This window comes from Vidua macroura, chromosome 9 (genome assembly GCF_024509145.1).
Source record: "Vidua macroura isolate BioBank_ID:100142 chromosome 9, ASM2450914v1, whole genome shotgun sequence".
Lineage (NCBI taxonomy): Eukaryota > Metazoa > Chordata > Aves > Passeriformes > Viduidae > Vidua > Vidua macroura.
This window is the reverse complement of record NC_071579.1, coordinates 8,043,519-8,057,349: the sequence shown is the minus strand read 5'-3', so window position 1 is coordinate 8,057,349 and position 13,831 is coordinate 8,043,519. Positions and strand designations below refer to the sequence as shown.

Below are 13,831 nucleotides of genomic sequence, written 5' to 3'. Positions count from 1 at the left end.
CCCCGTCCAACCTGCCTGGGACACTTCCAGGGATCCAGGGGCAGCCACAGCCTCCCTGGGAATTTCATTCCAGGGTCCTCTCCACCCTCACAGCCAGGAGTTTCTTCCCAATATCCCACCTAACCCTGCCCTCTGGCAGTGGGAAGTCATTCCCCCTTGTCCTGGCACTCCATGCTCTTCACTCTTCTGTTTTCTCACTGACACTAGAATAGGTGTTTTGAATGTGGAAAATGTGCCAGGGGAAGGCATTTCTAGGAAGAATGAATTTGTGGAAGAGGTATTCCATTTAAGGGATCACTTGATCAATTTGGAGGGCCTGGCAGTTGCTGGGGTTTGTTGTAGGTGACTTTGATGCTCACAGTAGACAAAGGACACAGATCAAATGCTCTTTCATAATCCAAGAGTTTTAAAGAAAAAAGTACTGTGTCTAAGAAGATGAAGTGGAAGTGTGGGTGTTTGCTGACATGAGACACCTAAGCAAAAGCCCAATTGGAGCTTTTCCAGTGATTTCAGTGGCTTTTGAATATGGCCATAGTCCAAATTCTTATCTTTGATACATGCATGTGCATGTAGCTGGTTTTCTGTGGGAGTCTTCCATACAAAAGTGTGGCCCAAATTTGGCACAGCGTTCCCACCTGAGATGCACACACAGTATATAGTTCCTATTAATGTTAATTAATGACTTGGGCAGTGCATTCCCATGGATTTAATGACCATCATGGGAAAAACTGATGGCACAAGACACAGTCAAAGGCAATTAACCCCACCCAGTGATTAATTCTCAGGAAATCCTTAGAGCTAAGGTCATTATTCTAGTTAAATGGAAAATAACCCCTCAGTACACATTTGTCTTTTTAGGGGTGGCAGAATTTCAGCAAACGCGTCCAGAATTTTCTAGGGAACTAAAATTTTCTAAGACACAGAGCTTCCCCTTCTAGAACAAAGTATGTGCAGTTACTTTAGTTGATGCCACAACTAATGGCACCAAAGGAACTAATTGCATCAACCTCCTGCCCATGAACCTGCTTCATTCAGCTGATGTCCTGCCAGGCTGACAGTAGAGAGGTGCTGGAATTCACCATCCACAGGTTCATCATCCACTGTCCTTAGAGTTTATGAGTTTGAGAAGACAAAACTTAAAGGTTTTGCCCTCTTTACCAGTGGAAGCAATGACTCCTTAATGGAGAGCAGGCTCAAATGCCAAGTACTGAAAGTTGTGCTGTGTTTATGGAAAAGCTGCTCTAGATTTCCATGAGCCCCTGCCTCGGTCAGCTACTGGTCTTATTCACTAGTTTCTGTTGTTAATAGTGTTAACAGATCTTTTTGGCATTAAAAGCAATGCTTGATACCACAGGCTTAACACTGAATGGAACCAGGCAGGCCAACTGAAGGAATCAGGTGGAATTCCAGTTTAGTTAGAATTCATAGGGTTTCATTCTATTAATTTTTTTTCACTTCTTTCTCCCCACTATAGCTTTCTCAGGCATTTGAGAACAATGAATGCTGTTGTACCGCAATAGGAGGAACTCTGTGTGGGGAAAAGATGAAAAAATTTTAAAATCCTGTGCCTTTTTTCTGCCCTTGTTCCACCCCCTGCCATAGGCAGGGACAACTTCCACTATCCTGGGTTACTCCAAGCCCTGTCCAGCCTGGCCTTGGACACTTTCAGAGATGAGGCAGCCACAATCTGAGCTACAGGCTCTTATAGGTTGCTAAATTCATTAATGAATCTTATTTTCAGTGAAGAATTTTTACATGTTTTCTTCCCCCACACAGGGCGATATGTATGAGTAGCACGCACCATTCTCATCTCTTTGCAGAAGTGACTTTAAACATTAAGTTTTTGTCTGATACTATCTTTTAAACTTTATCAATAAGTTATTAGTGCTAGGAGCAAATAGAATAGTTTTGATTCTCCTAGTACATGAAACATCTTCCTTTTTTAATGATTCTTGTCTCCCTTTCTACCAGAGCCCTAAAACATTTGCTAGACTGTGTGCCTAGAGTAAGTGCTTTAGATGTTCCATTGCAATGTTTTGTGTCATCAGAGAGGCAGATGTTTTCCAGTCTAATCTGGTAAACGTTTACATATGCTCTGTTAGGGCAATTTATCACTCTGTGTATGGATTTGCTTTATGTGGTTTATATGGTAAACTCCTTTTTTTAATCCCCACCACTCCTAAAGTCTTTCACAAGGTCTAAATGGCATAGTAGAGAAGTTTGAGGCAATATTTTCTGGCTTTATGGTGTGGTTCCTGGGTTTCACAGCTGTCCTCTGGGCTGTGGGCCAGTCCCACATACCTTGCTCACAGTAGTTTCACTGCAGTTATCTGCCTGCTCATGCTAGGGAAGAGCAGGATCTGGCACAGAGCAAAGGCATGACAAGGGTTCAGCAGGAATAACATGAGAAAAGAGAAATAACATCCAAAACTATGCAGCCTATTTAATTTCACTGTGATTAGTACTCTTATGTAGCTGTTACAGCCCTTTTTCTGTGGATTTTTTTTTTTCCAGTCCCCCCATCCATCTCTGGCAGCAGTGACATGGTGACAGTAGTGGTCAATAATGCAGTGAGACTGGAGTGTGAAGCCAGAGGCATCCCTGCCCCTATCCTGACATGGCTGAAGGATGGGAGCCCTGTGTCCAGCATCAGCAACGGCCTCCAGGTACAGATCCTGCTCTATGGTGTTCCCTGTTGTGGGAGGAGGTTTTTAAGTCAGTGCCATTTAATGGAAGAGAAAAAGTTGGAGGATTTGGAATAATAATACAAGGCCTTTCACTCTGGGTTGTTTGTGTGAGTTTAGCTCCAGTACTGTGTGAAGTGGGAGACAGAGATATATTGAGATAAAGTGGTCCTTTCACCTGGTGTCATACTGAATAAATTTACATCAACAAATTTTCTGCTTACTGGGAAGAAGAGGAAATTGGACCAGATTCCTCTGCTGAAGAGATCTGGAGAGGTCATTACATACAACAGTAATTCAGACAAGAAAACCAACCTCTGATATAAGGAGATATTTCAGAGGTAAAATGAGAGGCCATGGTTGGTTTATGGAAGTCGATTTTATAATCTGAAAGGGAAGAGGGGGAATTTGTGTTCTGTGGGGACAGCTCAGGGCACAGACAAAAGGTGTGACAGCATGTTTGAAGCTGGTGGGAGGGAGGGATGTCCAGATCCTGAAAAGTCTTGAGAATGCCAGGAATTCCCTAGGGACTGGCATGAAGTGAGAGTTTTGCTTTTGCAAGTCTGGATTAGAGGAGAACACTGGAGTGGAGGGAGACGGTGGGAAGCAGTGGCAAAACAAGTGTTCCATTGTGAAATGAGCCCTGGGAGTTGCCCCTGCCTGTGTTTGACACTGGGGTGTGCCTGAAGGTGCTGTGCTCCTGCTGCAGGTCCTGTCGGGGGGCCGGGTGCTGGCACTGCCCAGTGCCCAGCTCAGTGACACGGGGACATACACGTGTGTGGCAGTCAACGCTGCGGGGGAGAGCCAGAGGGACATCGACCTCCGCGTTTATGGTGAGTCACAAGTGTCTGTCTTTTGGTTCTGAGAGCTCTTCTTGAAGCTTTGATTTCACACACTGGGCCCAGACCCTGAGCAGTGCTGAGTAAAAACAGTCCCCACCCGTACTGAAAGGCCAGGTGAGGAAGAGTGGATTGTGTATGGAAGTTAAAACATATATGCACATCCACCTTCATTTACTAAAGTGTGTGGGTGTGTCCTTCTGTGTATCCTTGAAGGAATGTAACTGCAGCAGTGCATTTACAAGTTGAGTGTATAAAAGCTCATTTACAAATGATAAAACACGTGTTTGTGTAAAAGCAGATGGATCTGCCAGGTGAGAGATATTCTTGGGCACAGTGCTCTGTTGTCTTTATTGCACCAGAAAGAGGTATTGGGAGTTCCCCATCCAGTTCTGCAGTTCTCATGCTATTCCCAAGCCTTGCTCTGCCTCCCTAAATGGAGGGGACTCTTTTAGTGCTAAATAGTGACACTGTGTTGAGCCCAGCCAGTCAGCTCTGTCTCCTTCAAGGAGCAGGAAAGAAGTGTTTTTTTAGTTTGTCAGTTTTCCAGGTTGTCAGTGAGTTAATCCTGAGTTTTTTTACCTGAACTTGTGTAAATTCATCCTCCCTTCTGATTCAGGCAATGCTCTCAGATACCTGGTGGGATTGTTGTGACTTTCCTGTGCAGGATTTTGGTGATCCCTGCAGGTCCCTTCCAACTCAGGACATTCTCTGATTCTGTGCTTTCTTGTAACTTGTATGAGTTTCATCCTGGATTTTTTGTAACTTGTATAAGATGCCTTTTCATATTCATAGAATGGTTTGGGTTGGAAGGGAGCTTAAAGCTCACTCAGTCCCAGCCCGTGTGTGGGCAGGGACACCTTCCACTGTCCCAGGCTGCTCCAAGCCCTGTCCAGCCTGGTCTTGGATGCTTCCAGGGATCCAGGGGCAGCCACAGCTTCTCTGGGCACCTTGTGCCACGGTCTTCCCACTCTCACAGGGAGGAATTCCTTCCCAATATCCCAGCTATCCCTGCACACTGGAAGGCACTCATAATTGTCCTGTCCCTCCAGGCCCTTGCCCAGAGTCCCTCTCCAGTTCTCTTGGTGCCTGTTCAGGCACTGGAAGGGTCCCTAAGGTCACTGTGTTGTGTTCTCAGAGCCTGTGGGTGCTGTGCCAGCAGGAATGCCAGGGAGCGTGACTGTAGCAGGCTTTGAGTTCCATAGGACATCTCAGAGAATCGATTTGTCCAATAGCAAAATGAGGATGAACAATAATCTGACATTTGTTTTAGAAATGTTACAGTACCAGATGTGTAGAGAGGCATTTAGAATTGAGGTTCCAAATGTAGTTTGGCTTCTGCTTTCAGTAGGTCAGTGGACTCTGCCAGTGTCCAGCATTATAGCAATCCCCTGTGGATAACCTTGCAAGAAAAGTTAGGAGTTTGGATGAGTTCTAAGAAGGGGCAGCTGGGCAAGTTATTTGTTCCTGAGTTTGGCTTTCAAAATTGTCTCCCTTGGTTGGGGTACCCCTGACTGAAGTCCTGGAGACTTTTGCATCTGGAAGGGGCAGTTAGAAACCCAGGACTCTGCTGTGGCGAGTGAGCCAAAGTTAATATAGGCTGGAACATTTTATGTCTAGAGCAAGGAATATTAGGGTGTCCTTTGGAGTTTGAGGACAGGTGTGTATGTCTGTGTAAAGTGACATAGATATATTTATTATTCCTCTTGTATTTTCTGGAACCTCTGTCCATTTTAGCTGGAGGAAATGAAAAGAGTTAGGAGTTGTGTATGTTTAAAATTAATGTTGTATTAGAAGCTGGCCAGGGTTGAGCTCAGCTGCAGGACCAGCTTGAGTGAGGCTGTCACCAAAAAGTAATACTGCTCTTCAGACTTGCCTCATAAGGGCAATCTAATTAAGAAGCCACAGGAGGAAAATAATTTGGAGTAGAGTTAGAGCTGGGTTAGTTGGAAATGTGCACTGAGCCAGGAGTTGGAACAAGCACAGTTACTTACAGTTACTATGAGCATAATTAGATTAATTTTAAACCCCATTCCTTCAGAAATAAGTGCTTTAGTGTCTGTGTCATAAACTCAGTTTCCTTTTGAGCACATTTCAATTCACTGAGCTGAGAGGAAAAGTAATTGGTTGAAAAGTCTTTGGAAATAAATTTGCCTTCTGCTGGAATGGATCAGCTTCCAAGTCTCAGTTCCACAATACTCATAAAGAATCTGGACCTTTGTGAGTTCTAGAATGATAAAAAGATAAACAGATTGTTTTTTCACTTACTATATTTCTTATCCACAGGGACCAGGCTTTTCCCTAAATTATTTGCAAACTGTGAAATTAGCAGTTCTGCTCTGTACTTCCTGGGCAAGAAACACAAAGCTTGATTGCTCCTGGTCTTTTTAGGCCACCTTGTCTTGCTGTCCCCTGAGTGCCACTTTGGGACACATTCTGGTCTCCTGTGTGTGATTTAACCTGGTGTGCTTGCTCTCACAAACAGTCCCACTGCCTCCCTTCTCTCCCCAAAGTTCTGTGCACTCAGACCCTCAGTGGGTCTGGGGTCATGGATCCCAAAACTAAAGGACAGAGGAAATGTGACAATAAAAGTTCTTATATTTGGTCCTGGTCAATTTCTTGGGGGGCAGTATTTTGCCTGTGTTCTTTTTGATTGCAGCCATGAACACTTTCCCTATGGAAAATTTCTGACTTGCTGTGTTCAAGGTTTAGTTCTCAGTTGTCTTTTTGTTTTTCTGGTTGTGGAAACATGATATTTTAAAATGGGGGGGAAATGTGTTTTCTTAAATCCTGATACTGTTCGAGAACAGCTAATGGGTTTCAATTGAAGTGTCCAGTGTTTTGGGTTTTCTTTATTTCTACACAGAAAACTTTCCTTTCAAAAGGAGATTTTCCTACTGTCTGATTTGGAAATAATAGTGTAAAAATGAGGTTACCAGTGAATTGCAGAACAAATGTTAATATAGTGCTCAGTGCCAACAACTGCAATAATTAGTAGATCCCACACAAACCTTATACATGAGCTAATTGTAGATTATGATTTATTGATTAAGTCATTAACCCACTGACTTGCTTGCCAACCATGTAAGTTCTTATTCTGTCAGCTGTATTTGGCCATCTCTGGACAAATTATCTGTAGGTCAGTTTTCCTTAAAGCCAAGTATCCTTCCTGGCACTGTCTGGAACAGCTTAAGACATTTTCAGCTTCTGGGGTTGATGGTTATCTTATGATGTTCTCATGAGGTTTTTCACTCAGCAGCTCTTTTTCCTTCTTGCAAGAATGCATCCCCCCATTTTTATGTACTGGCCATTTTCCCTTCTAGCTATGTTTAAAGGGGTTTTGTTTTCTTTTTTTCTGTAGCTGATACCTCACTAGTGTGTATTTTATGTGGAAGATATTCTGTAAATAACAAAAAATATTATTGTGTGTTTTGTGGTATAAAGGAGACTGAAGTTACATGTTACTGAAGGTGTAAGTGTCATTTTATCTTTGCACAGTGAAGTCCCTTAACTCCACATTATGTTTCCTCTGTGAAATCTTCAGTGCCCAAAGGTCCCTTGGTTTGAGCAATAGGACAAGAGGAAACATCCTCAGGTTGTGCCAGGGGAGGTTCAGGTTGGATATTAGGAAAAATTCTTCACAGGAAGGATGGTCAGGCACTGGCACATCTGCCCAGGGCGGGGATGGAGTTGCCATCCCTGGGGGGATTTAAGACCTGTGGATGTTGCCCCTGGGGACAGTGCTGGGGAATGGCTGGACTTGATGGTCTCGGAGGGCTTTTCCAAGGTAACCAAGCGTGTGGTTGTGTTGGTGCAGTTCCTCCCGACATCGTGGGCGAGGAGCAGAACGTGTCAGTGCTGCTGGGCCAGGCCCTGGAGCTGCGGTGCCAGGGCAGCGCCGTGCCCCCGCCCCGCCTGGCCTGGCTCAGGGACGGGCGGCCCTTGCTGCAGAAGCCAGGCCTGAGCATCTCTGCAGATGGCAGCGTGCTGAGGGTAAGGAGGGCGTGCTGGGGCTCCTTCCTGGGGAGGTGGGACAGCACTGGGCTCTCTGGGGCAGCAGAGAGTAGAGTGTGAGGAGGGAGGGATGGCAGAGACCCTGGCTGTCGGGGTACAGAGCTTGCAGGATTCATGGTCTATTAACAATATTCTGGGAGACATGTAAAAATAAAATTGAAACCTGAGCCCCCTCTCCCTACACATTTCATGAATAATTATGTAGGAAGAAAAAACCCAGGTTTTACTTTTGTCCCCAGGTTGAAGGAGCTCAAGTGCAGGACACCGGACGCTACACTTGCGAAGCGACAAACGTTGCTGGGAAAACTGAGAAGAACTATAATGTCAATATTTGGGGTAAGATTTATTAAACTTATTCCAGAAATGGGAACGAAGCTCAGAGCTGAATAACGATGTGAGACCCTGAAATCCTCTGTAGTTCATCAACACTCAGTTGCTGAGGCTCATACAGGGATATATTGTTGTATTTGCTGTAGCTGAACAGGCCCAAGACAGTGCACGCATTTTTCAAATTGCTTTAATTTAATTCTAAATTAACACCAGATACTCTACAGGCCTTTGTTGAGCTTGCAGGAATAAGAGTAGTTAGAACTATAACTAGTGAGTGGCATCCCTTCTCATGGCAGGGGGTTGGAACAAGATGATTTTTAAGGTCCCTTCCAGCCCACACCATTCTGTGATCATGATTCTATGATAAATACCTGGGTTTGGATCCATAGCTTTAATGCATTTAAAGTAGCATACCAACTTTCCACTTACTGAAATGCTGAAGCATTGGAAATTCAGATAAATAAAAGCTGCCTTACAAACTTATTAGTGCTGAATCATAAAAACAGCTTTAATAAATTTTTTCTATGGCTCTATGATGAATGTGGCTTAGGACATTATTTTAATAATTGCTTTTGAGGGGGTTTTCTGCACCATCATTTTCTTCTCATGTACAAATTGACATGTCCCTGTTTTACTATTATAAATCAATTTCTTGCTTTGGAGTCACAAGACTAGAGTTACGTAAGAGGGTTTGTAACACTAAAATGACATTTCTCAGTTCAGATTTCAAGTCTGTCATTATCAAAAGACCCATTCATGACATTTGAGTTAGAGGTGGGTGTTGTAGTACCATGCCATTTTGCCATGCTGAAGCAAATACCATTTACTGTGCAGGTCAGCTTCTGCTCTCCTCTCTCTCTCCCAGACTTTTGCACAGGACCTTTGTTGGAAGGATTTAGATTTGTTCCTTTGTGCAGTAGGACCATTCCAGTAGGATTTGAATGGAGGGATAATTCTTTGCTAGTTAGCAGCTTTGATGGGATAAGTTTGATAGAAACCACAGGCTGCCTGTGAAAGCCATCTGTGGATAATTGTTTAGAATTATAGTTTTCATTTATGCCACAGCATCCAAAATCCTCCTTGCCATATTTTGACATTTTAAATCCATGAAATGTATCCTTCTGAGGATTTGTGAGATCCTGAGAGCTAAGTGTGGATCCAGGAGCCAGCCTATGAGTTAAATGAAGAGAATAGCAGAGTCTTGTCCTGGCAGGAAGCAGGACAAATAAAGGGTAAAGCAGACACTACCATAAGGCCCTTGGCAGTGTTGTTTCAAACCCCACACACCTGGTTGCTGCTGGAGAGCTGGAGGTGTCAGAAGGAGAAGCTGGCTATTGTCACATGCATTAAAAAAGTGCTGCATAAATTGTTCACCTGAGAGGTTTTATTTGCCACGTTCAACCTACATTCTCCTCTGCTTTTTCCTGGTCTCTACCTACTCTGTTTTCATCTGATGAAGATGATTCCCTGATTCCTGAGAGGCAATTAGCTCTTTTCTAGGGATTGAACCAAAGTGCTTTAAGACTTTGAGAATCAGAGTAAAACACTGGTCCCTTTTGTCTGCAGCTGTTTTAGAGTCATAGAGCTGTAAAGCAAAGTGATCCTTCTGTTGCAGGAGAGTGATCAGAGGAGTGGGATCCATAGCCTTGGATGTGGCAGCCAGTGTGCTGATGCAGGAAAAATTCAAAATAAAAATGTAGGCTGAATTTTAAGTCACTGATGATTATTGCTGTGGGTTTATTAGCTGAGGCCGTGAATGAGGCAACTTTTAGAGTTGGAGTCACTTGACAAAGTTCCCCAAACCATCTTTGTTCAGTGAAGTCCGTTAAAGGCAGCCCAAAATAAAGTCTGTACATGTAGCAGCCCTTGGAGCCCAAAAGGATGGGTGCAGTCATTCCCAAGTGTATTGTTCCTTACCCAAGGCGTGGTTAGCATTGAGGAGACAATCCTTGTCATTGCTTCAGAGCTGAATGGGAGAGATTTGAATGAGGGTCGTTTGGGGTTTACTGCTGGCTGATAATGTGTTGTTCCAAAGGCTGCACTTATTTGGCTTTTCTTTGCAGTGTCACCAAGTATTTCTGGCTCAGATGACAGCTCTCAGCTGACAGTCACCGAAGGCAGCTTGATTACCCTCATTTGTGAGTCCAGTGGCATCCCACCACCCAGTCTCACCTGGAAAAAGAATGGTGGGTAACTGCCAATTGTCTGTTCTATAAAGCAAATGGTATAATTCTGATCTGTGGCTTTGCTTTTCATCTTGTGTACATTTTGGATGGTGTGTTCCAAGGAGCTCAGGTGTGCAGATATCTGTGTAGTCCTGGCATTGGGTAACGTGAACTCCAGGAGTAGATTATTCCCTTCTCCCTGCCTCACCTCTGCTTGGATTAGGTGTTCCTAAAGGTGCAAGAGAAATGCAGTGTTGAGATTGCTCAGCTGACAAAAATGAACTGTGGAGCACTTAATATGTTTATTTACCTTGGGGCAACAGGACAGCAGCCCGGTGCCCCATCCCTGGGAGTGTTCCAGACCAGGGTAGGTGTCTTTTGAGCAAGTGGAAGGTGTCCAGGCCCATGGCAGAGAGTTGGAATGAGTTGATCTTTAAGGCCCCTTCCAACCCAAACCATTCTGGGATTGTAAGACTTGTTAATGAATCCCAAATATCAGAGCCAGGGTCACTGGGAGTTCCTTGGTGTGAAGTTAAGTTTCTGCCCTGTGATCCACTGCATATCACAGATGCTCTGAGCTGGTTTTAAATCTGCAGCCATGGCATCGTGCCAGGTGGTGAAGTTGTGTGTAGTTGTAGAAATTGCTTTGGAGATTCACCAAACCCTTTCTCTCCTCGCATCTTGTTCAAGAGTAGTCTGCACACCTTTTGCTTAGGGGTTAAAGTTACATCACCAAACACCTCTTTAGGAGTTGGCAGACAAAGCCAGCAACTTTTAAGCACCCTTGGAGACAGAATACAGGGCAAAATAAGATAATTTTCTTTTCCTGTGTTTTAATTCTTGTGTTATGAATCAATCTTACTTATATTTGTGTTTTTCTAAGCAGAACAATTCAATATGGTATGTACTTGCTTTAATTAATTTTGGCTCATGGAAAGATCAGGTTTTAATTACAGAACACTTTTGCCAATGCATAACATTTTCAGCGAACAGGAAGTTCTTTTTAAATCCTGTCTCTTAAAAACCAAGACATGTAAATGCACTGCAAGGCTAATGTGTGTGCACTTGATGTCAGGAAGGAGTCTTAAACCTGCTAGAAAGTCTAGAAAAGCAGTTAGAAAGGAAGAGTATATTTTTCAGCATGTTTGGCATTTGGTGCACTCTGTAGAGAGGGAATGCACAAGAGGGAAACAAAGATTAAGCTTCTTAGAAGAATCCATGGCAGGTGCATTCCTTCTGTCAGGAAGTCTCCCTGCAGTTAGGAAAGATGAAAATGGATAAGCTGAGTTCTCAGAGAATGCAATGGGAATTTGCTGTCAGGTTTCTGCTGAGGATTTCCTGAGAAGAAGCCTGTGACACACAGCACACAGATACTGTGAAACCTGAATTATATATTTCTAAGCACTGGTTGTGCTGGGTGAGACAATTATACACTGAAAAATGAGTCACATTTTACTGAAAGTGCTGAGCTTTCTGCTTGGTGGAGGTGTTCCAAACTCTGGATGGATGTGAGGGAGAGTCAGTGTGCTTTAGCTCAAGGGTATCCCATGAAATCAGTGGTTAATACAGAAAGTCCTCGGGATCTACTGGTGCCGAGTTCCTGCTCTCTGGGAAAACTGTCAGAATACTTCTAAAATGGGCAAATGTGCAACTCAGTCCTTTTGAATGAACCAGTGGACTTCACAGCACATGACTTCCATTTGCTCCTGGCCACTTGTGTGGTTTTATGTGACAGAAGGTGTCTTGCAGGCTCTCCTGTGGTGCTGGATCCATCGGGAAGGGTGCGGGTGCTGTCTGGGGGCAGACAGCTCCAGGTTGCAGTTGCTGACAGGTCTGATGCTGCATCTTACACCTGTATTGCTTCAAACGTGGCTGGGAGTGCCACCAAAGAGTACAGCCTGCAAGTGTACAGTAAGTGCCAGGAAAACTGTGATCATGGCTTACCAGTTGTGCAGTAATGTTATGGGAGGCTGAGCTGGGCAGTGATGTTGAGCTGCAGGGTCTCCAGAGACGGAGTGCTGGCTGGAGGACAATTTAGAGGTAGTTCAAGGAGAGTGTTATGTCATTAAAATTTTGGCAATTTAGACCTGTAGCTTGACCAAGACATTGCATATCCCTGTTGAAAGTGCACAATCCACTGATGTAACCCCTTTAGTCTTGCCCCCAAGCTGCAGTAGTGATGACAACTGAATGAACTTAGATTTCCCTTCATTCCCTTAGACTTTACTATATTTTTGTTGGGAACAAAAGGAGGTATTTTTAAACAATCCCACAGAGAAGAAAATCTTCCAAAATCTGTAGGGATTGGTAGTGTGGGGACAGTGTTTTTTAATTTAATTTTTTCGCTTGTTTGCATTTTAAAAATCGCCTGTTAGTTAACATTTTAAAAAACATTTTTACTTTATGCTGTGGAAGAGGGGGAAAGGAGCTGATTTGCCTTTTACTGGCCCTGCTGCTCTGGAAAATTGACTCAGCAGCAGGTGAAGATGCTGAAGTGCAGCTTCCAGTTGAGTCTTACACTGTCTCCCTTATTCTTCCCTAGCTCGACCAACTATATCCAACAGTGGTCCCCACCCGTCAGAGGTCGTTGTCACCCAGGGAAGTGAAATATCCCTGGAGTGCGAGGCTCAGGGCATTCCTGAGCCAGCAGTGATGTGGCTGAAGGACGGGCGGGCGCTGGGCAGTGGCAGGGACGTGGCGGTGCTGGCCGGGGGCCGTGTCCTGCGGCTGGAGCGTGCCCGCGTGTCCGACACCGGCCGCTACGTCTGCGTGGCCACCAACGCCGCCGGGCTGGCCGACAGGAAATACGACCTCAGCGTCCACGGTGAGTGGGGGTACATGGAAATTCACCACTGGGTGGCCAAGCAGTGCTGTGGAGCTCAGTGCACCTCCTGGGTCTGCTGCAGGGGATGCAGCTCTAGTTGCAGGAAAAGCCCAAATCCTGGTTTATAACTCTTGAATGTTTTAAAATTGTAGCCCTCTTTCTGTTAATATCAATCTACCCTGAGTGGCTTCGTCGCCCAAGATAACCAGGATATGGTACAATTTTACGTGATAGTGGGGTGAATGTCATGGTGGGAAATACTCTGTTGTTGGAGAGAGAAATTAAGGTTTAACCAAGACCACCCTGCTGCTCACCCTCGGTAAACTAATATTTGGGTGACACAACATTTTGTGAGCAGAATGAATTTGTATTTGCTCTGAAGTATGGCTTTTCCTTACTCTTTGCTGTAGTTCCCCCAAGTATTGGTGGTTACCTGCAGCTGCCTGAAAACATCAGCACTGTGGAGAAGAATCCCATCTCCCTGGTTTGTGAAGCCTCAGGAATCCCCTTGCCAGCAATCACGTGGCTCAAGGATGGGTTGCCCATCACCTTGAACAGCTCGGTGCGGATTCTCTCAGGTACCAAAGCTGGAGGGCAGATGGCAACATCTCACTTTGTCATGCCCAGAAATACTCTTCATTGGCTCTCCTATTTATTTTTTTCCACCTCTTCCTCTTCACAGTTGTTTTACCATTTAAAGAGGAAAAATCTTTGAAAGAACAAATGACAAAAACCAAAGCACATCTCTAATTTCTATGGGTCTGTATACGAAACCAAAGACAGCCTCAGAAATAAGTGCATGTAAAAGCATTTCTGGCAGTGTTGTTTCTTTGACCTTGGATTTGCCTCTGGCAAGTAGAAATCTCATGCCAATAAGTTTTGATGGAGTTTCTAATACTCTGTGATAACCACCCTGCAAAGCCTGCATCATGAACCTAAGGAAACTGTCAGACAGGTAAAGAGCTGGAAGGTGTT

The 13,831-nt window shown here is 44.4% G+C and overlaps 1 protein-coding gene across 1 annotated transcript in view; it reads left to right on the top strand.

The window, feature by feature from the left end:
- Positions 1–13,831, top strand: part of HMCN1 (hemicentin 1) — a 166,716-nt gene that overhangs the window by 94,098 nt on the left and 58,787 nt on the right. Inside the window, exons 39-46 of the mRNA XM_053985174.1 lie at positions 2,515–2,666; positions 3,394–3,517; positions 7,341–7,516; positions 7,777–7,873; positions 9,931–10,053; positions 11,782–11,943; positions 12,575–12,856; positions 13,267–13,434. Of these exons, the coding sequence (XP_053841149.1) occupies positions 2,515–2,666; positions 3,394–3,517; positions 7,341–7,516; positions 7,777–7,873; positions 9,931–10,053; positions 11,782–11,943; positions 12,575–12,856; positions 13,267–13,434 (1,284 nt within the window). The remainder of the gene's footprint in view (positions 1–2,514; positions 2,667–3,393; positions 3,518–7,340; positions 7,517–7,776; positions 7,874–9,930; positions 10,054–11,781; positions 11,944–12,574; positions 12,857–13,266; positions 13,435–13,831) is intronic.